General features: G+C 37.4%; 1 protein-coding gene across 1 annotated transcript in view; it reads right to left on the bottom strand.

The window, feature by feature from the left end:
* Nucleotides 1–26200, bottom strand: part of THSD7B (thrombospondin type 1 domain containing 7B) — an 886725-nt gene that overhangs the window by 360319 nt on the left and 500206 nt on the right. Inside the window, exons 11-12 of the mRNA XM_025405082.1 lie at nt 21066–21195; nt 17731–17834 (exon numbers count right to left, since the gene is read on the bottom strand). Of these exons, the coding sequence (XP_025260867.1) occupies nt 17731–17834; nt 21066–21195 (234 nt within the window). The remainder of the gene's footprint in view (nt 1–17730; nt 17835–21065; nt 21196–26200) is intronic.

Genomic DNA, 26200 nt, shown 5'->3' with positions numbered 1-26200 from the left:
TACCTTGGGCAGTATGGCCATTTTCACAATATTGATTCTTCCTATCCATGAGCATGGTATGTTTTTCCATTTGTTTGTGTCCTCTTTTATTTCACTGAGTAGTGGTTTGTAGTTCTCCTTGAAGAGGTCCTTTACATCCCTTGTAAGCTGGATTCCTAGGTATTTTATTCTCTTTGAAGCTATTGTGAATGGGAGTTCAGTCATGATTTGGCTCTGTGTTTATCTGTTACTGGTGTATAAGAATGCTTGTGATTTTTGCACGTTGATTTTGTATCCTGAGACTTTGCTGAAGTTGCTTATCAGCTTAAGGAGATTTTGGGCTGAGATGATGGTGTTTTCTAAATGCACAATCATGTCATCTGCAAACAGGGACAATTTGACTTCTTTTCCTAACTGAATACCCTTTATTTCTTTCTCTTGCCTGATTGCCCTAGACAGAACATCAAACACTATGCTGAATAGGAGTGGTGAGAGAAGTCATCCCTGTCTTGTGCCAGTTTTCAAAGGGAATGCTTCCAGTTTTTGCCCATTCAGTATGATATTGGCTGTGGGTTTGTCATAAATAGCTCTTATTATTTTGAGATATGTTCCATTCATATCGAATTTCTTGAGAGTTTTTAGCATGAAGGGCTGTTGAATTTTGTCAAAGGCCTTTTCTGCATCTATGGAGATAATCATGTGGTTTTTGTCTTTGGTTCTGTTTATATGCTGGATTACGTTTATTGACTTGCATATATTGAACCAGCCTTGCATCCTGGGGATGAAGCTGACCTGATTGTGGTGGATAAGGTTTTTGATGTACTGCTGGATTTGGTTTGCCAGTATTTTATTGAGGATTTTTGCATCGATGTTCATCAGGGATATTGGTCTAAAATTCTCTTTTTTTTGTTGTGTCTCTGTCAGGCTTTGCTATCAGAATGATGTTGGCCTCGTAAAATGAGTTAGGGAGGATTCCCTCTTTTTCTATTGATTGGAATAGTTTCAGAAGGAATGGTACCAACTCCTCCTTGTACCTCTGGTAGAATTCGGCTGTGAATCTCTCTGGTCCTGGACCTTTTTTGGTTGGTAGGCTATTAATTATTGCCTCAATTTCAGAGCTTGCTATTGTTCTATTCAGAGATTCAACTTCTTCCTGGTTTAGTCTTGGGAGAGTGTAAGTGTCCAGGAAATTATCCATTTCTTCTAGGTTTTCTAGTTTATTTGCATAGAGGTGTTTATAGTATTCTCTGATGGTAGTTTGTATTTCTGTGGGGTCGGTGGTAATATCCCCTTTATCATTTTTTATTGCGTCTATTTGATTCTTCTCTCTTTTCTTCTTTATTAGTCTTGCTAGCAGTCTATCAATTTTGTTGATCTTTTCAAAAAACCAGCTCCTGGATTCATTGAGTTTTTGGAGGGTTTTTTGTGTCTCTATCTCCTTCAGTTCTGCTCTGATCTTAGTTATTTCTAGCCTTCTGCTAGCTTTTGAATGTGTTTGCTCTTGCTTATCTAGTTCTTTTAATTGTGATGTTGGGGTCTCAATTTTAGATCTTTCCTGCTTTCTCCTGTGGGCATTTAGTGCTACAAATTTCCCTCTACACACTGCTTTAAATGTGTCCCAGAGATTCTGGTATGTTGTATCTTTGTTCTCATTGGTTTCAAAGAACATCTTTATTTCTGCCTTCATTTCATTAAGTACCCAGTAGTCATTCAGGAGCAGGTCATTCAGTTTCCATGTAGTTGAGTGGTTTTGATTGAGTTTCTTAGTCCTGAGTTCTAGTTTGATTGCACTGTGGTCTGAGAGACAGTTTGTTATAATTTCTGTTCTTTTACATTTGCTGAGGAGTGCTTTACTTCCAACTATGTTGTCAATTTTGGAATAAGTGTGATGTGGTGCTGAGAAGAATGTATATTCTGTTGATTTGGGTTGCAGAGTTCTGTAGATGTCTATTAGGTCCACTTGGTGCAGAGTTGAGTTCAATTCCTGGATATCCTTGTTAACTTTCTGTCTCGTTGATCTGTCTAATGTTGACAGTGGGGTGTTAAAGTTTCCCATTATTATTGTATGGGAGTCTAAGTCTCTTTGTAAGTCTCTAAGGACTTGCTTTATGAATCTGGGTGCTCCTGTATTGCATGCATATATATTTAGGATAGTTAGCTCTTCCTGATGAATTGATCCCTTTACCATTATGTAATGGCCTTCTTTGTCTCTTTTGATCTTTGATGGTTTAAAGTCTGTTTTATCAGAGACTAGGACTGCAACCCCTGCTTTTTTTTTGTTTTCCATTTGCTTGGTAGATCTTCCTCTATCCCTTTATTTTGAGCCTATGTGTGTCTCTGCATGTGAGATGGGTCTCCTGAATACAGTAAACTGATGGGTCTTGACTCTTTGTCCAATTTGCCAGTCTGTGTCTTTTAATTGGGCCATTTAGTCCATTAACATTTAACATTAATATTGTTATGTGTGAACTTGATCCTGTCATTATGATATTAGCTGGTTATTTTGCTCGCTAGTTGATGCAGTTTCTTCCTAGCATTGATGGACTTTACATTGTGACATGTTTTTGCAATGGCTGGTACCTGTTGTTCCTTTCCATGTTGAGTGCTTCCTTCTGGATGTCTTGTAGGGCAGGCCTGGTGGTGACAAAATCTCTAAGCATTTATTGTCTGTAAAAGATTTTATTTCTCCTTCACTTATGAAACTTAGTTTGGCTGGATATGAAATTCTGGGTTGAAAATTCTTTTCTTTAAGAATGTTGAATATCAGCCCCCACTCTCTTCTGGCTTGGAGAGTTTCTGCCAAGAGATCTGCTGTTAGTCTAATGGGCCTCCCTTTGTGTGTAACCCGACCTTTCTCTCTGGCTGCCCTTAACATTTTTTCCTTCATTTCAACTTTGGTGAATCTGACAATTATGTGTCTTGGAGTTAGTCTTCTCGAGGAGTATCTTTGTGGCATTCTCTGTATTTCCTGAAGTTGAATGTTGGCCTGCCTTACTAGGTTGGGGTAGTTCTCCTGTATGATATCCTGCAGAGTGTTTTCCAACTTGGTTCCATTTTCCCTGTCACTTTCAGGCACACCAATCAGTCGTAGATTTGGTCTTTTCACATAATCCCATATTTCTTGGAGGCTTTGTTCATTTCTTTTTACTCTTTTTTCTCTACACTTCTCACTTCATTTCATTCATTTGATCTTCAATCGCTGATACTCTTTCTTCCAGTTGATCGAGTCAGTTACTGAAGCTTGTGCATTTGTCATATAGTTCTCGTGTTATGGTTTTCATCTCTATTAGTTCTTTTAAGGTTTTCTCTGCATTGATTATACTAGTTATCCATTCATTCATTCTTTTTCAAGGTTTTTAGTTTCTTTGCACTGGTTATGTAATTCCTCCTTTAGCTCTGAGAAGTTTGATTGACTGAAGTCTTCTTCTCGCAACTCGTCAAAGTCATTCTCTGTCCAGCTTTGTTCCATTGCTGGTGATGAGCTGCAGTCCTTTGGAGGTGGAGATGTGCTCTGATTTTTTGAATTTCCAGCTTTTCTGCACTGTTTCTTCCCCATCTTTGTGGTTTTATGTGCCTTTGGTCTTTGATGATGGTGATGTACTGATGGGGTTTTGGTGTGGGAGTCCTTTCTGATTGTTAGTTTTCCTTCTAACAGTCAGGACCCTCAGCTGTAGGTCTGCTGGAGTTTGCTTGAGGTCCACTCCAGACCCTTTTTCCTGTGTATCAGCAGCGGAGGCTGCAGAAGATAGAATAATGCTGAACAGTGAGTGTTGCTGTCTGATTCTTGCTCTGGAAGCTTCGTCTCAGGGGTGTACCCCACCGTGTGAGGTGTGACGTGTTGGTCTACACCTACTGGGGGATGTCTCCCAGTTAGGCTACTCAGGGGTCAGGGACCCACTTGAGCAGGCAGTCTGTCCATTCTCAGATGTCAACGTCCATGCTGGGAGATCCACTGCTCTCTTCAAAGCTGTCAGACAGGGGCATTTACCTCTGCCGAGGTTTCTGCTGCTTTTTGTTTAGCTATGCTCTGTCCCCAGAGGAGCAGTCTACAGAGGCAGGCCGGCCTCCTTGAGCTGTGGTGGGCTCCACCCAATTCAAGCTTCCCGGGCAGCTCTGTTTACCTACTTAAGCCTCAGCAATGGCGGGCATCCCTCCCCCAGCCTCGCTGCCGCCTCGCAGTTAGATCTCAGACTACTTTGCTAGCAATGAGGGAGGCTCCATGGGTGCTGGACCCTCTGGACCAGATGTGGGATATAATGTCCTGGTGTTTCATTTGCTAAGACACGTGGTAAAGCGCAGTATTAGGGTGGGAGTTACCCGATTTTCCAGGTTTTGTGTGTCTCAATTTCCTTTGGCTAGGAAAAGGAATTCCCTTCCCCCTTGCGCTTCCCAGGTGAGGTGATGCCTCGCCCTGCTTCAGCTCTCGCTGGTCGGGCTGCACCCGCCGACCAGCGCCAACTGTCCGACACACCCCAGTGAGACGAACCCAGTACCTCAGTTGAAAATGCAGAAATCACCCATCTTCTGTGTTGTTCACGCTGGGAGCTGGAGGCTGGTGCTCTTCCTATTCGGCCATCTTGGGCACGCCCTAAAGCGGTTCTTAATAGCAAGAAGTTTTGATGAAAAGTACCACCTGGGCCCACTCAATTTAATATTCAAAATCCAGGAAACGAGTGCCATAGGCAATGGCTGGGAAATCATGCCACCTATCCCATGGCAATGAGAGGGTATGCAGTTTGATTCATAGTTCCACAAACTAAAGAAGGAAATGCACTGTTCAGACTAGGTAACTGGTAAAGATAGGGAGTATTAATGTATAAATTTAACCCATAAGATGAAATAACTAATGAGGAAGTTATGATATACATGGCATGACCAATGCAGAGCAGGGTTATGAGGAAGAAGTGGTCTAGAGTGATTGAAGATAACTGGCATGCTAAAATTGCAGTTGGGAGTTAAAGAAAGGGTGAGGATCTTTTAAGCCCAGCAAATATGGGTAGTTAGCATCAGCGAATAAATAATCTAATATGGTAGATAACAACAACCATGTAGACAAAATTATTTTCCTGGTAATGTAAGGAAGAAAAAGTACTTATTAGAGATCACCTACGTTAACAGTAGATTGGATTGTTGTAATAATACCAATACAAACTACACTTAACAGGTTCTAAAACATAATAAACAGCTCTTTTTTTGAAGTATAATTATGCCATACATGTCATTCCAAAACCTAGGCTTCCAAGGGGAGTTGCTAAGAAGATGACACAGTACTCAAATTTTCAGTCTACACAAGTGTTTCAGAATTGAATTGTGAGTTTGCAGTTTTGCAACTGTCACATCACCATCCACCAGCCAATTGTAAGTTCTGAAGTGCCTTGGACCCATATGTAGAAACAAATGATTCTGTAAAAAAGTATTTAGGACTACTTCCAATTAAAATGCATTTGTAATTAATTTCTATCTATACACACAGTTAAACCAGTTAGCTTATGTTATTAACAATAAGCACAAGTTGTAAGAAATATTGTTTGTATGGGAAGCATTTTGAACAGTCCTGAAAATGAACAAATATTTTCAAATTAGATCTGTTTAATCATGAGAAGTGAAGCCAACACTCCCCTTCTGGTTCCAGATGCAGCATTTCTGAACCTCAGCACTATTGCTATGCCAGAACTATTCCAGTAACAGCCTCTGCTCCCCTAGTTGTGATCATTGAAAATGTCTTCAGATGTTGCAAATGTCCCTTGAGGAAAAAATTCACCCCCGATTGAAAAGCACTATTCTAAAGAAAGAGAAACAGAAGCCACATTTTTGGCCCACTCTGTTATAGGTAAGGAACAAAATTCTCTCAGTCTCATGTAAATTCATAGAGTGGCACCTGAGAAATTATATAAATTTGATTCATAATCCTGGCATCAGAGAACTGGGTTGTATGGCATTTTCTCATCATCTCATTTTTATTTCACTAGAAATACACTTTTGAAGGAATCTGTAAAATATGCACACACACAGTAAAGCTGATAGAGCCTCTACTCTCTAGGAGATTAAACTCTCATAAGCACAGTTCCCCTTTCCATTACTTGATTTAAGCTCAGAAAAAGTGTTTTGTTACAGTAATTTTAATGTGTTATAATTTCTGCATTTGACTTTCCAGAATAAAATCATACATTCATTACATGTATTTTTGTTCATCATAGTTTCCCAAACCTCTGAACCTCCAATAATGGCACATGGATTAATATTTATTGAGCAAACATTTATGGAGTAACTTTTAAATGTGTAATATATCACTATTTGGGGGCACTGGGGATATAAAGATGAATAAGGTACACTTTCTGCATTTTGGGAGCTGAAAAATCCAACAAGAAAACCTTTAAGGTATAATTCCTAAACATAAAGTATAAGTAAGAAGGGAATGAATACTGAGAATTGCTTAATTACAACTAGGAGAATGGAATTATTTGGAGAAAGAGATACATGAGATGGGAGTAGGATAGAATATAGGATCGCAACAAGTGAAGAAAGGTGAGAAGATTTCCAGGTTAAAGGAGAAGCCAAGAGTTGATGAGTGTTTGTAGATTATGGGTAATGCCTGATTAATGGCTAGTGGATGAGGAATATGAGAGACATAAAAGTGTGTATGGTAATAATGACTTTGAATAGAAAAGGACAGTCACTGAAAATTATTGGGCAGGTAACTGAGGTAATCATACAAGTTACTCTACACAGATGATCTTTGCTTCATAATTGTGATGGATTTGTAAGAAATGTACCTAGAGCCGTGGGATGTTACTACAATTCTCAGGTGGATATCAACAGTGGTCTAGAAAAAGGGAATAGGCTGGAGAGTCCTCATCAGGGTGGAACTGACGGGATTCTATGCCTGATTCTGTTAATGGATCAATGGAGATGCAACTCCTTAAGATTGAAAACTCAGGAAGAGAAAATAGGTTCACTTTTAGAAACAATGAATTTGAATGATCATTATATTGTCTGTAAGGTGACTGGTGTTCAGCAGGGCAAAATTCTAAGCCTGGTACTGAGAGGGAGACTTCCCTTGAAATAAAGACCTGGGGATTATCTAAAGAGCTTAAATCCTGGGCAGAGCTGGAATGATCTGGGGAGACATTAAAGATGGAAACCACAAAAGGAGAAGCTTGAAGAATGATGCCATGTAAGGTTTCAGTGGAGAAAGAGAAGGGGAGCTCAGCGACTTGGGGATCTGAGCAGTAGAGAGACAGAGTAAGCGCCAGGAGAAAACTGCAAAACAGGAGTAGAGTTACGGAGTCTCAGAAAAAAAAAAAAAAAAAAAACTCTTTGGGCCGGGCGCAGTGGCTCACGCCTGTAATCCCAGCACTTTGGGAGGCCCAGGCGGGTGGATCACGAGGTCAGGAGATCAAGACCATCCTGGCTAATAAGGTGAAACCCTTTCTCTACTAAAAATACAAAAAAATTAGCCGGGTGTGGTGGCACACACCTTGTAGTCCCAGTTACTGGGGAGGCTGAGGCAGGAGAATCCCTTGAACCGGGAGGCGTAGGTTGTAGGCTCTACAGCCTGGACAACAGAGTGAGACTCCATCTAAAAAAAAAAAGAAAAAGAAAAAAAGAAAACTCTTTGGGGCTGAAAAGTAACTACTGGATTTAAAATGATAAGATCACGCATAACTACCGGGAGAGAGGTTTCTACGTACATTGAGCCATTTTATAAAGAGGTCTTTTATCTTTCTTCCACATTGCCCTTATACCTCGGTTCTGATAGTTTCCCTTGGAGTTTAGAAGAAAGAAAAAAGGATTTTCTGTCCAAATCCTGAACTCCCTTATGCATTCATTCAATCATATCCCCTCACCCAAAAATCATACTTACTCAAGTATTTCCTCCTTCACGAACACCTTCAATATATTTACCCCACTATTTTTTTCTCTTTTTTCTTCATATTTGTACAGGGTGGTCCTATCATCACTCTTTGAACCCCGAGTTTTAAAGCTACTTATTTCTTGGTTTTCTTTGGCAAATATTTTGTAAAGCCATCTACTCAATATTTGTTTGCGTTAGCCCTTGGTCCCAAAATTATTATTTCAAAAAATATACAATGACTTTGTTGAGACTAGAGTCTGTATATTCAGCTGCATCCACTCAATTGCCAAATCATTTTACTGTCTTTATTTACACAATTATTTTACAAACATTTGACAATACCACACACATATTTTTTTTTAATTGCCCCATGTGATTTTTATGATACCATACCCACATTTTTAAATAGCATAAAGATCTTAGGTGCTATTTCATGATAAACAGTCATAGGTAAAAGAGTTAGAGAAAACTCTGTTACTTAAAAGAAAAAAAAAGTAACACACTTCTTTATTGCCACAATCTAAGAGCCTTCAATATGCTAACTCTACTGAGGATTTCTTTTTTCTTTCTTTCTTTCTTTCTTTGTTTATTGAGGATTTCTAAGAGGAAGATCATTTGGTCACAAAAACTTCCCCCTTCACCCTTGTATTCATATAACAATGAATCTCTCCACTAATTTCCACTCACTTACTTTAAAAAAAAAACATGTCTTGTAATACTTCCATTTTCCCTGCCTTCTAAGGATTGCTGTCTTCCGAGATTTGAAAAAGAAAAAGAGATCAATATTTCCTAAGCAACGATAAGCACTGGTAAAAGCATCAAAAAATTGGAATTATTATCCACTTCATAGATAAGAATATTGAGAGGTTAAGTGATTCAACCAAGTACACTCAAGTCGTGAGTGGAACAACTATGATTTGAGTCACGTCCCTCGCATTTCCAAGTGAAGGAGCATCCTTGTCATCACACCGGTTTGCCTCTAGGTCTTAGGCCTGTACCTGCCCTCTGTGCTTTCAGTAGAAACTGGTATCAACTTCAACCTTTATAGAAATGATTCATATATATATATAAAATGTTTCTAGAAATAATTATTCTTACATATTTCAGTCCTCTCTCACTGTATATGTGCGCTCTGCATGTGTGCATTTTTATGTCAATTATTGATGTCAACTTTTTAATGTCAATATTATCCTATTCTCATTGGCCTAAAACCACACTGAGTCCGAAATTTCAACTCATCACTATCCTGTGCTCTGTACATAAAGTTAGCTGTTAAGTCCCGTTGTTTTATTTCCTAAAATGCCTTTTATGTATACTCCTTCTAATCCATTCCTAAAGTCATTCTTCTGGTATAGGCTTTCAAAACCCTTCCTGGCATAATTACAAAGTCTTCAAAAACCCCCAGCTTTCCCATTTTCAGTTCCTACTTCTCATATCCTGCTATGAGGCAGATTACTTTATGAGCTTGCTAAGTTTAATAGACTCTAGTAGGTTTTAAATTCTCATTCCCCATACACCTCAGCTAAAAGAGTGATTTGTTTTTTATTTTGTTTTTCTCACAATGTAAATTTTTCATAACATAGTTGGCATAAAGAGGCATTGTTCACAACTTTTGTATGTGTTTGCATTCCGAGTAGTGGTGAGGCTGAGTTTTGACTCTCCTCTGTTAGTTTTTAGAGCCTCTAGAGCAAGGGCAGTCTCCTTGTTCTTTCATTGCTACCGGGAAAGAGTTTTAGTGCTTCTGTTCTCTTTAGAAATGAAAACAAAAAAGGTACAAACATTACATGTTTCTGATGCAATCCTGAGATGGCACCTGAGATAAACAGACATGAATACCCTGACCTTAGTAATCCAAGTGTTAAGGGAAGCCAGGGAATTCACGTCTATTTGAAGAGATAGAATTTTAGTCATGAACAAGAGACATATAATCCTATTACATTTACACAGTTTGCAGTAGACTTTGAAATTCACATTAGCATTCCTGAAGGGAAGATAGTCCTGTGACTGAGAACCATGTAGCTAGAAGAGAAATTTCTTACTACCAGTCTTACAAATGACTGCATTCACTAATTAAAAAAAAGAAAATTACCCTCCACCCACCCATCTTCACATCCAACAACCATTTTATCAATGAAATATCTGCTGGGATGTGGGTGGGTGGAGGTGGAAGAAGGGGCTACTCTGTTCTTTGTATCATAGCTTATTATGTTAAAAATGGGAGGCTGGCCCAAGACAGCATCTCTGAATCTGCAGTTAGTTCATCCTGTGTTACTAAAGCATCATTGCCTTAGGTTGGTCATCTCCTTTAATATTTATTTTAAATTTATCACCAATTTAAAAAAGTGTGCACATTCTACCTGCAGCAACCATAAAAGTCACAAATATAATCCTACCCTAAAACATGCAAAGAAAATGAAAAATACCTCACAGAATCATTATTCACTTAGATTAAAATGCAATCTTTGCTGTGAATCCAACACTTTACTCTCAAAACCAATGCCTCTGGTGTTATCAAACACATCCTTTTGTTATAACCTGAAGATATTTTAATTTAGAAAGTTGCCCTACACTGTCTAATTTCTACATTTTAACCTGATCTTCCTCTCTTTTTACCACCTAAAAATCATAATATTTAGGAGAGATTTTTTAGGTTCCTTAAAATATTTATAACCTGTCATTTCATATCAGGTGGTAATTAATCAGATAAATCAATAAAGAATATTATGTCCTCCAATATTTTACTCTGGTGTTCATGGCAGAGTTCTCCCCAAGAATAATCCTTAATACAAAAATATTGGGGTATAATCATTTTTTTCTATGCTATGAACACAGTTATTAAAAACTATCTCACAAAAGTTATTAAAAATAGTGTGGTTAGATAAGTATTTTCTTGTTGCCTATATCGGCAACTTTGATATGTTGATTTGGACAGAGTTCAAATCCTCTCTTCTTCAAGTCCACGAGAAAACACTGCCAATTGGCTTTGCCCTCTTAGAATACAGTTACATTTGTGGAAGGGGCACCTGGGCTAGGTTACTGTTGCTCAGTATCCCCTACTGGAAATGCCCACAGCTCGTGGATAAGGTAGCTCATTTTTGTCCAAGCCTTGAAGTAAATGGAAGAAACTACTTTCTTTCCCAGAAAACCTTTCTCCTCCTCCTCCTCCCATACTAAAAATAAAAATGGCTGTGACTATCTCTATTTTCTTGCTATTGTTCAGTCATAGTTCAAACCTATATATGTGCTTTGCTTTCTGAATGAACTGAAATGACTTTTTCCTTGTGATGTAGGTAGATGACTATGGCAGAAAATAAAACTGCAGCTCGAAGGTTAAGTGACTATGATTCTTCCATTTGGAGAATGAAAGTCCATTGTTCCAGAGGTATCCTTTGTCTCCTAAAATACAAGGATACCTGGCATCAGAAAGAAGAACACAACAAGCTGATTGACTGTCTTGACATTTGGTAGACTATAATGACATCTTTATTTTAGAGTGTGTGTTTTGCTATATTTCTATGTATTTTCCAGACAAAAGTTGGATGATGAGCTGATGGTGGGTAATATCTTTAACCTTCTCTCCATGAAGAACCATAGCTGAGGAGAACACTTTTAATCAGAAAATAAGACTACTCAGATACACAACACAAATAGTTTTCTCTGAATCCAACTCATGCAATCAACTTACTTGCCTTTGTTTTATATAAATATATACTTTATGTTATACATAATGGTGGAAAATCATACAAATTAATCTTTTTTTTTTTTTTTTTTTTGAGATCTTAGCTCACTGCAACTTCTGCCTCCCAGGTTCTAGAGATTCTTCTGCCTTAGCCTTCCGAGTAGTTGGGATTACAGGCACTGACCACCACACCCAGCTAATTTCTGTATTTTTAGTATAGACGGGGTTTCACCATGTTGGTCAGACTGGTCTCGAACTCCTGACTTCAGGCAATCCACCTGCCTCAGCCTCTCAGAGTGCTGGGATTACAGGCGTGAGCCACTGCGCCTGGCCATAAATCAATTCTTAATGATTCAATCACATATTGCAAGCCTTAGTGAAAGAGTAGATTATGAAATGTTATGTTAAATAAAGCATATCAGGCAAAAATGGTAAACACACACAAATATATGTTTCTTATGGATTTTCATTTTTAAATACCAGGTATTATTGCTGTATAATTAAGACTTTAGATCTCCATTATTTAACTTCTTCTGATTTCTAATTCCATTCACAACAAACAAACAAACAAGCAAAAACTAAAGGTAATCCACAACTAATTTTGAAAGCGAATTATTTTGCTCATTTTTTTTCCCCAGAAAAACATCTTTACTTTAAAGGGGTTCCTTGAATGCAAAGAAAAGCATACAGAATCTCCATCAAAACTATTGTGTAAGAAAACTGTGACAAAAACTAATTTAAAAAGAACAAAAAGATTTGACAGAGTTTAGAGATCTGCCTCTTTTGGTCCACCTAAACACTGTTCAGTGCAAATAAACCAAAAAAGACTACAGATAGTTCAAAAGAGTCAACGATATCATAGACAAGATGATTTCGATCTCCAGTACCTACTCTGTATCCATTACAGTGCCATAATGTCAAGTCTGTCGCTGACAGAGTATACTCACGGGCTGATAAATGACCAGAAAGTTCTGTACAAAAGAAAAATACTGGAAAGTCCATTAAGTCAGCTTTAAAATAGTTACTGTGGATAGCAAAACAAAAAATCAGTCCCTAGCGAAATACACTCCACTTATAGAAATGACAGCATCTTGACTTTTCTCTCTCTCTTTTATTAGTACTAAAGTTTTAGCATTTTAAGAGCAGTTTCTACAAAGCGTATTATTATGTTTAAATTTCTTCCTCTTATACTTTTATTTGCCATAAAATATAAGTCACCATTAAAAAAATTATTCTGATAAAGCACAAGACTCTGGGCAGAAAGAATACTTGGGTCTCCTTGAAGTAGGAGACAACTAGGACAATGAAACTCAAAATGCCCATCTTCCTGGAGATAGTATAGACGTTTAGCTACAGTTATAACTCTATGTGCTGTTCTACCTTGTTTTTCTTATTTTTTAACTGAAAAATTATTATACGAATGAAATCTTAACATGAACCAATTAAACAGGTCAGCAACCAACGCACAATGAAACAAAACAAGTGGTACTTCTGTTTCTGGCAGTCTAATGGCACACAAATCCTGAAATATCCTTTCAAATGAAAAAGACTAAAGCATACGATAATATATATATTTTCTGAATGTATTGCTGGGCTGGTCTGAAAGTAAGGAATCCATAACACCCAAAACAAAATGAAAGTATGAGACCCTGCAAGGTAAACAAGAAAGACAAATTTCATCCCAAGGGTTTCTATTAAATCTTGAAGATCCCAGTTTTTACTTTTATGGATTCATAATGCACAGAAGAAAACAAAATATAAGGTTGGCTATGGAGAATCTTATAAAATTCCCACACTAGAAGCAATGGCAACTAACACTCACCCTTAGTGTTTAGGGATGAACTAGATAGAAATAAACTTGCTAGGCACAAGGTTTTGGCAAGACAACTTGCAATTCTAAAGCATAGCATTGGATAGCAAGAGAGGAGAATCCTTCATGAGAATGTATAACCTCAAGCTGGCCTTCCCACGACTTTATGGTCTGAGTTCAAACTCCCTCTGGGATACAAAGAACTCAAAGACAAAATAAACTTTTCCAAATTGATAAAGGTTTTAAATCCTTAAATTAATTACATCTACAAAGATCCTTTTTGCAAATAAAGTCATATGTACAGGTTATGATGATTAGCATGGCGACATGTATTTTTAGGAACCACAATCCATCCTATTAATATGCGTGAAGAAACAAGACCGTAACTGTTTAAACCAGCAAAAAATGCTGACAGCAGAAGCTTCTTCATATGGTATAAAACAGGCAGGTCCCTCCTCCTCCCTTCCCCCACCTAAATTGCCTTCCTGGACCTAGCTTTTTCAGCATTTTACAATGCATTTACTTAAATAATCCCTTAGAACATTGAATAGATCACTTCATTGCATTATTATTGTTGTTTGAGCCAGGGTCTTATTCTGTCACCCAGGCTGAAATGCAGTGGCGTGTCACAGCTCACTGTAGCCTCAGCTGCCCAGGTTCGAACGATCCTCCCACCTCAGCCTTCTGAGTAGCTGGGACTACAGGCATACATTACCATGTCTGGCTCATTTTTTTAAAATTTCTATTTTCATAGACACAGGGTCTTGCCATATTATCCAGGCTGGTCTTGAACTCTTGAGCTCACGGAATCCTCTCACCTCAGACTTCCAAAGTGCTGAGATTACAGGCGTGAACCATCACACCTGGCCAGATTATGTTAAAAAATAAATTTTTACCAAAGTAGTACATATTCATAGCATTGAAACTTGAATAATGATAAAACAAATAATTACCCGACTCCTCACTTTGAGTCAATTATTTTTTACTGTTCTACAGTTTCTTCTAATGGGTACTTAATGTTTCTAAAAATATATCCATATACCTCCATTAGCCAATTCCTTAATGATAGGTGTTTTCTACTGTTGTCTTTTTGAGGACAACACCCCCCAGGTCCCTTCACTAAACTCTCAATACTGTTGAATCACATTCTTTGCTTAAATCCATAATTTAATGTTTTTGCTTTTATGATAATATATTCTTTATAGGTAAGCTGAAAAAGTATATTGTAACTATACCTTCTATCTACAACATTTTGTATTTCCTGAAATTCTTTCACTTTTATTTGCAGACATTTCTATGAATCTGGATAAGTGCTTTTATACCTATGAAATGCTTCTCAGTGCAATTGTCCAGGTCAAACCTGACAAATCCTCTATTCTTTCTATTGTTTATGTTAAGACACCCCTCCTGACACTTTATAGGTCTCCTGCTCTCACCACATGAGCCTAGTGAACAACTCGAGGCCTGTGAACAGCAGTGGTCCATGAATTTCCCTTCTCTTTCTTCCTAGGAATGCCAATGTCCTCTCTTCTGGGGAGGATATCCAGTGTGCATCCTGATTTATTCATCTTTGATGAGGCATATACCCTATTTACTTCTCGACACAGGATGCTTTGAAGGTAAGCTTTTGGAGATTTTGTTTTCTGCAAACATTTTCATGTTATCCTAATAACTGAATGATAATTTAATATGGACTTCTTGGTTGAAAATATTCTCATTTCACATTTAGAAGCTATTGCTCTATTTCCTTCCACTTTCCAGTTGATGTGAAAAGTCCTATAATCTTATTCAAGAACTCTGGGTGAGAGATCATGCTGTTTACTCTGGAAGCCTTTAGGGTAATGACTTTACCCCATGTGGTCTGAAATATCACAATGACAAGCCTTGATGTGGGTCTTATTTAATCATTTCGGCTCCTTAATGAGTATTTTTTCTAGTATTATTTCTTTGGTACTTTTCTCCCCTTTATATTCTCATTTCTCTATCTTCAACTCTTAGCAGTTTAATGTTCAGAGGAAATCATAGTCTCATAATTCCTTATTCAGACATTCCTTTGATCCACCTGATTTCAGTCTAGCCCTGCATCTCCACCCACCTCTGCTTATTGTCCAGAGTCTAAAACCTCTCTGTTTCCCAGAGAATACATCTCCATGCCCCCACAAGAAAAAGAAAAGGCAGAAATCTGACTCAGTAGAGTGAAAAGTGAGGAACTTAAACAAGGAAGAACTTTGCTGCTCTTTCAGACTTTCAGAGCTCCAGTTTTTATCCTCAACTCCCAATACACACACACACACACACACACTTGCACACTTCCTTCTGCAGAATGTGGAGAATGTGGTTTCTTCCTGGAGTTGTCCAGGATATATCATTTTATTTCCCTCCAGCTCCCATACCTTCACCCTTGCCAACACTTTGTTGTAATCTTGTTCTGCAAAGTACTTTACCATATCTCCATTTACTTTCCAAATTTATATATTATGATGTAGGTTACTGATGGCTCCTAATTTACCTGAAAGTAAGCTTACTGTATTCCTTGTTCTTTGGAGTGATTTTTAAAGGAGATTGATCTCACTGGAGATGTATTTAGTCTTATTGTTTTGTATTTTCCTTTATGGTTCTTAATTTAAAGAAAAGATGGAGGTAGAAATGTCTTTCCTCCATAATCCTAAAATTGAAGACCCATCCTACTATGCTAAAAGTGCAACTTGCCCATCAACTAAACACCAGGATTGCTCTAATGTTGGTATCAAATTTAGAGAAAGTTCATTGCCTAATCTAAAGGACTATCAGGCATCCAGCTAGAAATGTTCATTTAAATTGAAATCCAAAGAGATTTCATATTCTAGAAAATATGAAATATCTTGCTTTTTTTTTTTTTTTTTTTTTTTTGAGATGGAGTCTCGCTCTGTCGCCCAGGCTGGAGTGCTGTGGCCGGGTCTCAGCTCACTGCAAGCTCCGCCTCCCGGGTTCCTGCCATTCTCCTGCCTCAGCCTCCCGAGTAGCTGGGACTACAGGCGCCCGCCACCTCGCCCGGCTAGTTTTTTGTATTTTTTTAGTAGAGACGGGGTTTCACCGTGTTAGCCAGGATGGTCTCGATCTCCTGACCTCGTGATCCGCCCGTCTCGGCCTCCCAAAGTGCTGGGATTACAGGCTTGAGCCACCGCGCCCGGCCAATATCTTGCTTTTTATGTGATAATTCTACATCATTTACAAACAATATCCTTGCAGAATTTACTAAATGATTTTGTTTAGTATTGTAGTATCATAGAGTAACAAATTCAAGGTGCTATTTAAACTGTACACTACATAAAGTTGCCACTTTTTAATAGGGCTCCATCCATGGAGTAGATATTGGTGATTTGGATATTCTGTAACAATTTCTCAGCAGAAAGTAGGCAAAAATCTTAAAATAACAATATCATATTATTACAATAATTTAGTGATATATAAAAGTAAAATGTCTTAAGAAAGTGATTCATTCTTATAATTTACACAAAGTCACTGTAGATCCCCACAGAAGTCTTAAATCAAACTACCTGACCAATCAATTTCATCTACCAATTTTTTGACAGTGGTATTATTTCCAAAGGATGACCTATGTAACAAAACGAGAAACTTAATTCTAAATATGCCTTGTAAAAGAACATTAATTATGAAACCAGTATACTTTGATTGATTCTACAAGGTCTAATTTTGCCACATACATCCCTTTAGTGACAAAGTGGTCAGATTCGGAGAAAAATGCGCTTCATATCAAGCTTCATATAATTGGCACCTAGATTATGAATGAAATAGAAAAGTGAGCAGTCTGATGATTCTCTGAGTACTTTTCAGAGATTTCCCACACCTTCTAGACATTGATGATAAAAGGAAGTTCTACTCAGGTCCAGAAGCTTATTCATATGTCTTCCAGAAATTTTAATACTTCCTTTGTATGCATTTGACATATAAGATATGAGTATGTATATGACAATTATATTTAAGCAATATCCTATGATCATTAAGATTAGTCAATTCATTCAGTTATTCTTTCATTCATCAACAAATATTTAATTAGCACCAAAAAATCTAAAGTATACAGACAGTTGAATTTAATCTTGATATAACCTTCATTCACAAATACCAGGTAATATCTAATACGTATTTGGAATATGAGCATTGGTGTATGCTATGACTGAGAACAGAATTTGCTTATGTTTCTTTAGTCCTTAGGTACACTAACTGGTTATAGTTAATCTAATATAAAATGTTAATTATGCCAAATTCTATTTATATTCAACATCAATAAATATAAATAATTCAAGCCAATAATATCACAATTAATTCAAGTATACAAATAAGCAACACATATGAGTTACATAATATTAACTTATATATTAATAAAAAACTATGTAAAAATCATCTTACCTCTTGTTTGTAACCCCTTTCCACAGGCTTCACTGCTGCCCATTATTCCCTGCCGGACAGACTCTGGCACTAAGATGCAAGGGCTCCATTTCTGTAGCTTCCACCTGTGATTACCAAAAACAATGGACTAGAAACTTCACTGTGATCAACATGCAGAAGAAATACTTAGATATGTTTCAAGTTTAAAAAAACATAAAGACAGAAATTCAATAAAACTGGATGTGAAACCAATGTCATAAAACCAAGCCTTGGCAAGCACTAGAATGACAATAGTCCATTCTACCCCAGATTCATGATTTAGGCACTAATTCAATGTTTTTGAATTGGTCCTGTGGCTAATGAGAAAAAACTGAATTTGGATATTTTGCACATAAACTTTGGTTAATATAGAAAAGTGGCAATAATAAACATTAGAGGCACAGATCAGTCTAGAGGGTCTAGTTCTTTATGCACTTAAAATTGTTTCAAGAAAAAAAAGAGAGCGAGAAAATCCCTATGTCCCATTGGTGCGTTAGAGAATCAAGGTTTGAACATCAGTAAGCTTGAGGTACAAACTTCACATTAATCTTCTGCTTCAAAATTTTTATAAGCTTGAGGTACAAACCTTCACACTTAATCCGCTGCTTCCATTTATAAGGTGTTCCCAAGGTCTTCTGAAGTAAATCAAACATCTCAATAGGTTATAGAGTAAAAGAACGGGCACCATGGACCTATCTTATCCGATAGTTCATCTTAGGAAAGAGGAATGGACCTGCCGTTGATAAAATACCATGATTTCTAGTCCTCAGAGGATACAATCTTGAAGGCAATCTTCTCACTTTCTACTGGCTTTTCTTTCTCAGGTCAACAAAACTCTCTTTTTATGACTCACAGGGCATATGATGACTTGTGTCCTTAAATCTGTCTCTTCACAACATTCCAGAAAATCCAAACCCTAAGTATAACTACAGATCCTGCTCTTTCACTTAGTACATTTTAACCCTTTTCATATGAGCCAATACCTCTGATAAAAGAACTACTTCAAAAAAGGAAAGAGAAACATGAAGCAAAACATCATTGACCTCATTCAAGTGGCCTTCATAATGGGAATAGCTGAAGAGTTGGGGAAAAAAAATCAGGAAACAGCTAAACAGGAAACCTGTTACATTTAAAGAAATCATCTATTAATTTTAAATTGTTATAAATTTACTTTATACATGAACAGACACATTCCACATGAATCCAAGATATAGAAGCCAAAAGGTAAGGGATTTTAGTCCAACTTTTGAACTAAAATATGTCGTTCATTCATTAAATTTCCTTAAATTGAGTTTACATAGGCTTTCTTGACCAAAGTGAGATTGAGGAGTTCAATGTCTTTTACCTTGGTGAATAGACTGAAATGGAGGAAAGAAATTTTTGGATTTCCTTTATTAAACTTTCAATTTTAGGATAATAAACCCAGGCTCAGAGAGGTTAAATGATTTGTCCCAGGCTGCGCAAGTCAGGACAGGCCAGTTGCCAGTCCTGTCTCTGGATATTCAGCCACATCCTCTTGGCAACATCTTATTGCCAATTCTACATAGGGATAAAGGTGCCCATGCTGTCTTATCTACTGAATGTATTGAGAGAAGTTCAAATACACATGACAGATTAAATAGGCATTTTGATTCTGTTTTAATTTGGTAAACATGTGAATATATCACCTTAATGGAGTCAGAAAGAAGAATCAGAAGAGAATGATAAAATCCTATCTTAACTCGCTTCCTAAGACAACTTCCTCCCTAACATACCAATAAAGGGGAAAGCAAAATCTAAATTGGAACTACATTGCTCAAAATTCAAGGATGTTTCATGAAGGAGCAGAGATTCATGCTGATAACTTGGATACATTTTGAAATACGCATCAGGAAAAATGGCACAATGATCCAATTCATACACAGTAGAACTGATTTTTGGGGAACAAGGCAGGAGGTCATTGATAGCAACTAGCTCAAACACAAGTAGCTAAATTGAAACGCAATGAGAGAGTAAAATGAGTGGACAAAGAAATAGAAGATCCCACTAATAGTTTTTTGATTTTGTCTGATTATAACAACCCTGGGTTGATAAAAACGTCTAATAATATTTGATTTGGCTATTTTTTTTCATTTGGATACTTTCCTTGAGAGCTCTTGCTGGGCTCAGAAGTTTCAATATTTAGACATTGTACAAAAGGATGAATATTGACAGTGTTTCCACAATGGCCCTGTGGTTAATGAGAAAAAAATAGGAGTCTGGGCATGTTCCCAGTGTTTATTTACATCCTCCCAAAACTGGTCATCGGATAAAAACAATGAAAGTACAGGATGATAAAATCAATAGTAATTTAGACTTCTTCAACAATATCTTTCTTCTTTAAAAAAAAAAAGGAAATAACTTGTATTCTCTCAAATAATTAGCCCTCGAATTTCACAGCTTTAAGTTCAGTTTCTCAAATAATTAGCAGAAACATGGGACATTTTTGCTGAAGGCATTTTTAAGTGTGCTGATAAAACCCATATTATTTTTAAGACCATGGATTATTTTCACAAATCAGTAAAACCCCACAGAGATTGAATTTAATCCCAATACACTTTAAAGTAGCATTTCAATCAGATTTAAAACTGTCAGGTGTTAAAAGGGGGGAAGTTTGTGAGTAAGCAAAGAAACCTCAAGTATTATTTTTATAAATAGTAATCACTAATTTGCCAAGAGGGAATATTCAGGGAACATACATAGTTTAAAAGTTATTCATCTTCTTTTTGTAATAAAAAATTTTATCCATAAGTTAAACTTTTTTTTTTTCTAATTGAATGGTTTCTGAAATTGTGTATCACAAAAATTGAGAACCAAAAACATTTTTAATTAAAATAAACAAGGGAGTACAAATTTGCTCTTAATTCTTGACTAAAGATGTTAGGATGAGAATAATAGAATGAAGGTAAGTTGCCTCCTGCGCGCGCGCGCGCGTGTGTGTGTGTGTGTGTGGTGTGTGTATTCCTTCTCCCAGCCCCCAGATAACAACCGTAACAACCTCATCCTGAATCTCTTTCAAACATGATCCTGAAAATGGATTGCTTGGTGGCATAAGTCAAGCAGCTCACTTACGGTCAAACATGCTTCCTTTCCCCCCTGTTAATTAGACTTTCATATTCTCTACTCCTCCCAAATATGTTCCAGATAAGAGGGTAAGAATATTAAAGTATTTGAAGATATGTAAATCCCAGATCCCCTCTTACTTCTTATTTTTCACCAAACGACCATATATTATATGAAAGAAAATAGGTTATAATTTGTAGTAGGTCTAATGATAATTTTAAAAGATAACTACTTACCGATATATAGGACACAAGGAGACATCTTCACACTCTCTCTCCTCATATAAGGTATCTGGGCATTCCTGGCCTCCATTGGCTGCTTCTTGGATGATGATTCTGTATCGAGACTGTTTTATTGTGGCATTTCCTGAAGTAAAGGAAAAAGAAAATTAAATAGTGCCATTTTATGTTGATGCAGATCAAAATCCAGGTAGCAACTGAGAGACAGATAAAGTAAGCACATGTGGAAAGTCAACCTGGGAATGAAAATAACAAGCAAAGACCAGGAGTTAACACTCCATCTTACTTTTATGAAATAAACACACAATACTTAACAATGGTGATTTCAAATATAATTATTTCTCACTGTCTTAATATGTTTAATTAGAATCTACCCTACCAATGGCATAAAAGTTTTTTGACATGATTAGAGGGGCCCCAGAAGCCCTCTTTGATCTCCAAACAACAGCTGAAATCGCTGGTGTTTTATTATTAGCAACTCAGTCTCTTGAGTAAGGGATTTCTCCATCCAGGCCACTTTTTATAGTGCAAACAAAACACACCTATAATAATTAATATATTAGTAACCAATTTATGGATATTAGTTTATTAGATTTCTTATTCTTTATAACCTCATAACCTTATAACCATATGTATATAATTGGAATTTAGGGAAGAGGCACTAAAATTGGGAAAGAACAAAATATTGTTTACTTCAGGGTTTTGCTGAGAAGTAGAAGTATTAATAGGAACATCAACAAAAAAAAAAAACTGATGTTCACTTTAATGTGTTGAGGCACTCATTTCACAATCTTTAGATGCCTTCTGAATCAACATCAACAACAAAAATCAATTATCATTAAAGTGCTTAGCAACTATTTCAATTACTATGTGGAAGATAGACTATTGGCACTATAAATACAGACACAAATCTCTGACCTACAGAACTTACAATTAAGCAAGAAGAAAAGGGGCAGACATATACACAATTAGTTAGAAGACATTGCAGTGTGAGCAGTGTCAGAGAGTGACACAGGGTTAGGTGGGTATAGAAGAAACACAAATCATTTTAGAATTTGGCAACCAAAGAGGGCTCATGAAGGAGACAGATTTTTATCTGCTTTGAGGGTCCTCATGGTTAAACAGAACAAAATCATATATATGCATATATATATGAATCATATATATGCATATATATATGAATGAAACCATTCAGGCCAGGGAAACACTTTGAAGAAAGGCACTGAGATGTAAGAATGCAAGGCATTTATTTACAAAGACAGACATGTAATTAACTACACTCAGAAGGAAGGTATGTGAGTATGGCTCTGGGTGTGAGCACATGGGGAAGTGGGAGAGAGGGAGGAGCACAGTGAGGGTTTTAAAGAATGGAGAGAAAAGACAGTGTAGGCAAAGATGGAATCAACTGGTAGGTTTGGTACAAATAATGGACCTACCCATATCAAGATGTTAACTTACAGAAAGCCAGCACAATGAAATAAGAATTCATTAAAATTATATATGCATTTTTAAAAAATCATGAATACTAGAAGACTCACAGTGAGAAGCAACTCACCCACTATGAAAGCTTCCTTACTCTCTGTCTTCCTTTTCAGAAGGAACACTTTCAACTGCTTCTGCATTTAATTTTTCTATGGTTACCTCCAAATCTATAAATACTATGCTTATGTCATTACTTCTTGATTTATGAACTTCAGACATTACGTATTGACTTTCTGCAGTAATTGACAATTTACTTTGTACCATCTTTCAATCTTTGATAATGACGTTGCTATTTTTATGCCTCTACTGGTTGCTTAATAACCCATATTTTTTTAAGTCCTACCCCTCACTCCTGTCCTCCATCAGACCAGTCACCACAGCTTGGCATAGTCCTCTTGGGTAGAGGAGCTTTCTCCCTGCCACCACCCACCTTCCTGCTACATTAGGTCATGGCTCCCAATGTCATGTCATCAATTTCTCTACTTTTTGGTCTTACCCATTAATGTTCTATCATCCATAAAGATCTCCCCTCCACTAATGGTCCTCTCCTTTTGTTTTTGAGAAGGAATTAGGGCTTTGAAAATTCCTTTCCTATCATTTTAAATGAGATTCTCAGAAGGAGGAGAGACCAACAACTTCGCACATCTCATGACTTTGAACTAGAAGTTAAGGATATGTACAGGATCTTTTCCATCTGTTCCCCAAGATCCCCTTTGTCCTGCTTTAACCTGCTTTATACCCATAGGTGGGCTGCATTGGTGGCCCCCTGCCTTATTGGCTTCTGTTTGGCCTTTGCCAATGAGGGGATGGGACACACAAAAGAAAAGAAAAAAAGGGCAAGTTAAGAAATAGAGAGATGAAGGTATTTATTCCACCAGATTCCATCCTCTGTATTGCCTCAAGTTGTCTCCCTACCTCTAACGAAAGCCACAGTTCCTATGGAGTGGCATTTGCTTATAGCTATTAAATACTTTTCTTTCATTCCACTAAATGTTTCTCCCTCCATCAACTGTATGGCTCTTAACTTTCACTAGCCCAGGTACTAAACCATCATACCCTGTAAGTCTACCTTAACACTTCCTATTCCTTTGTAAATGGTCCCTTTGTTAAATCTTCCTCCGGTGCCCCATTTGAGTGGGCTACCTCTTTCCTGGCAGAACACGCCAATAAAGTCAAAGGAGAGACGCTGCTATTTGAAAGAATAGATGCTGTAATTGACCCCTTTTTAAATGTAGTTAAGGTTCTGTGAGGAGTTTAGAAATAGACGCTTAAAAAGAAAAAGAGGGTTGCCAACACAGCTCTGCCTCATAATAATATAAAAAGCTATCTTTATTTGGGTGGGAACAATCTTTTGTAAATAATTATGCCTTTAGGAAAAAGTCTCTTTGCCTACTCCCAATTAATGCCAATTATACTGTACTATCTCTGTTTAGCCTATACTGTACTGTTTAGCTTTAGAATGTTTACTTGAGTGTGGGTTTGTGTGTATGTGTGTTTTGTCCAAATATTATCTTAGGAGTTTGTAAATAAAGATTGAAAACAATAGAAAAAAACGAAAGGAATGCCTTCACCTCACATGGAGAGAGAAACCCTAAGGGAGACTACATATACAGCATGGATCCATACTTCTCCCTTCACACTAAACATGCACATGCACACACCATACACCCACGATACACACTCACACACTGAGGTAGTCTGCCTTTATGGTGTGACTCCAGGTAAAATAATCTAAAGTTTGAGAAAAACAGTTGCATTGACTTTCATGCCCTACAGATATTCGGGTGGAGGTTGAAAAGGATGGATCCTCCAGTGAAAATCAACATTTAGTATCGAAGTAAGATTTTCCAGAGGAGAAACTGATCCCCACTGTGTATAAGTGAAGAAAAATGTATGCTTTTGGAGAGAGAGAGAGTTAAGGGATGATCTTGAGCTGGGGAAACAACACCAGAGATGTGTGAACTACCTGTTAAGAGTCTTTCTTTCTCTTTTTCTTTTTCTTTTGCTCTTTCTCTCTCTCTCTCTCTCTCCATCTCTCTCTCTCTCTCTCTCTCTCTCTCTGTATTTCCTTGAACTTTGCAATGGACATATTTAGCAATCAATTTTAAAGAATTTTCCTCTCCTTATGATGTAAATGCCTCAAATTATGGTCAAACCTATAGCAGAATCCTTTACACACAACAGACGCAAGTGGTGTTGTGGGAAGCTCAAGGGCAGGCAGTGTACACTTGGGATAGAACAGTCAATGATTTTCCCATTTTTGTGCGAGGCATTTAAACCACAGCAACTCCAACTTGAATAGGGGCTGGGTAAAATAAGGCTGAGGCCTACTGGGCTGCATTCCCAGATGGTTAAGGTATTCTAAGTCACAGGATGAGATTGGAGGTCAGCATAAGATGTAGGTCATAAAGACCTTGCTGATAAAATGGCTACAGTAAAGAAGCCAGCTAAATCCCATCAAAACCAAGATGGCCAGAAGAGAGACCTCTGGTCATCCTCACTGCTACCCTCCAACCAGCTCCATGACAGTTTACAGATGCCATGGCAACATCAGGAAGTTACCCTACATCGTCTAAAAAGGGGAGGCATGAATAATCCCCACCTTGTTGAGCATATCATCAGGAAATAACCATAAAAATGGGCAACCATCAGCCCTCAGGGCTGCTCTGTCTATGAAGTAGTCATTCTTTTATTCCTTTACTTTCTTAATAAACTTGCTTTCACTTTACTCTATGGACTTGTCCTGAATTCTTTCTTGCACGAGATTTCAACGATAGACTGCATTATGAAAATATGGCACATATATACCATGGAATACTATGCAGCCATAAAAAAGGATCAGTTCATGTCCTTTGCAGGGACACGGATGAAGCTGGAAACCATCATTCTCAGCAAACTAACACAAGGACAGAAAACTAAATACCACATGTTCTCACTCATAGGTGAGAACTGAACAATGAGAACACTTGGACATGGGGCGGGGAACATCACACACCAGGGCCTGTGGAGGGGTGGGGAGCTGGGGGAGGGATAGCATGAGGAGAAATACCTAATGTAAACTACGAGTTGATGGATGCAGCAAACCAACATGGCACATGTATACCTATGTAACAGACCTGCACGTTGTGCACATGTACCCTAGAGTTTAAAGTAAATAAATAAAATAAAATAAAATAAAATAAAGAATCATCTCTTACGGTCTGGATCCATATCCCTTTCCTGTAAAAATTTCACTTCATTTTGAAGCCCGCATGAGGGCTGTATCAAGGGAGAACAATAATTCCAGAAATCCAAAAGGTAACCAGCAACAAAAGAAGTAGTGTCTGAGGCAGCCCCCAGTATCATGATTTGAAGCCAGGTAAGAGAAGATGGGGAAAGGCCAAGTAGTAGCTCTAAGAGTGATGTGAAACAACACCTCCTTTTCCATTGAATACTGAAGAAAAAGTGATTTGGGGAAGTAGCTATAGAGAGGGGAGGATAGTGGCTTTGCCACTGGACTACATTTAGATCACCTACGTGTGTAAAACATATTAAATGTTTCTAGGAATTACCATCTTAATCTATGTCAGATCCACGTCTGGGCATTTTACGTATGCATATGCTACCTTATTTTATTATTATCACTTCTTATAATTATTCCCTTTTTACAG

Source organism: Theropithecus gelada, chromosome 12, assembly GCF_003255815.1.
Source record: "Theropithecus gelada isolate Dixy chromosome 12, Tgel_1.0, whole genome shotgun sequence".
Taxonomy (NCBI): domain Eukaryota; kingdom Metazoa; phylum Chordata; class Mammalia; order Primates; family Cercopithecidae; genus Theropithecus; species Theropithecus gelada.
Note: the sequence above shows the minus strand (reverse complement) of the source record. Positions and strands in the feature narration are given on the sequence as shown.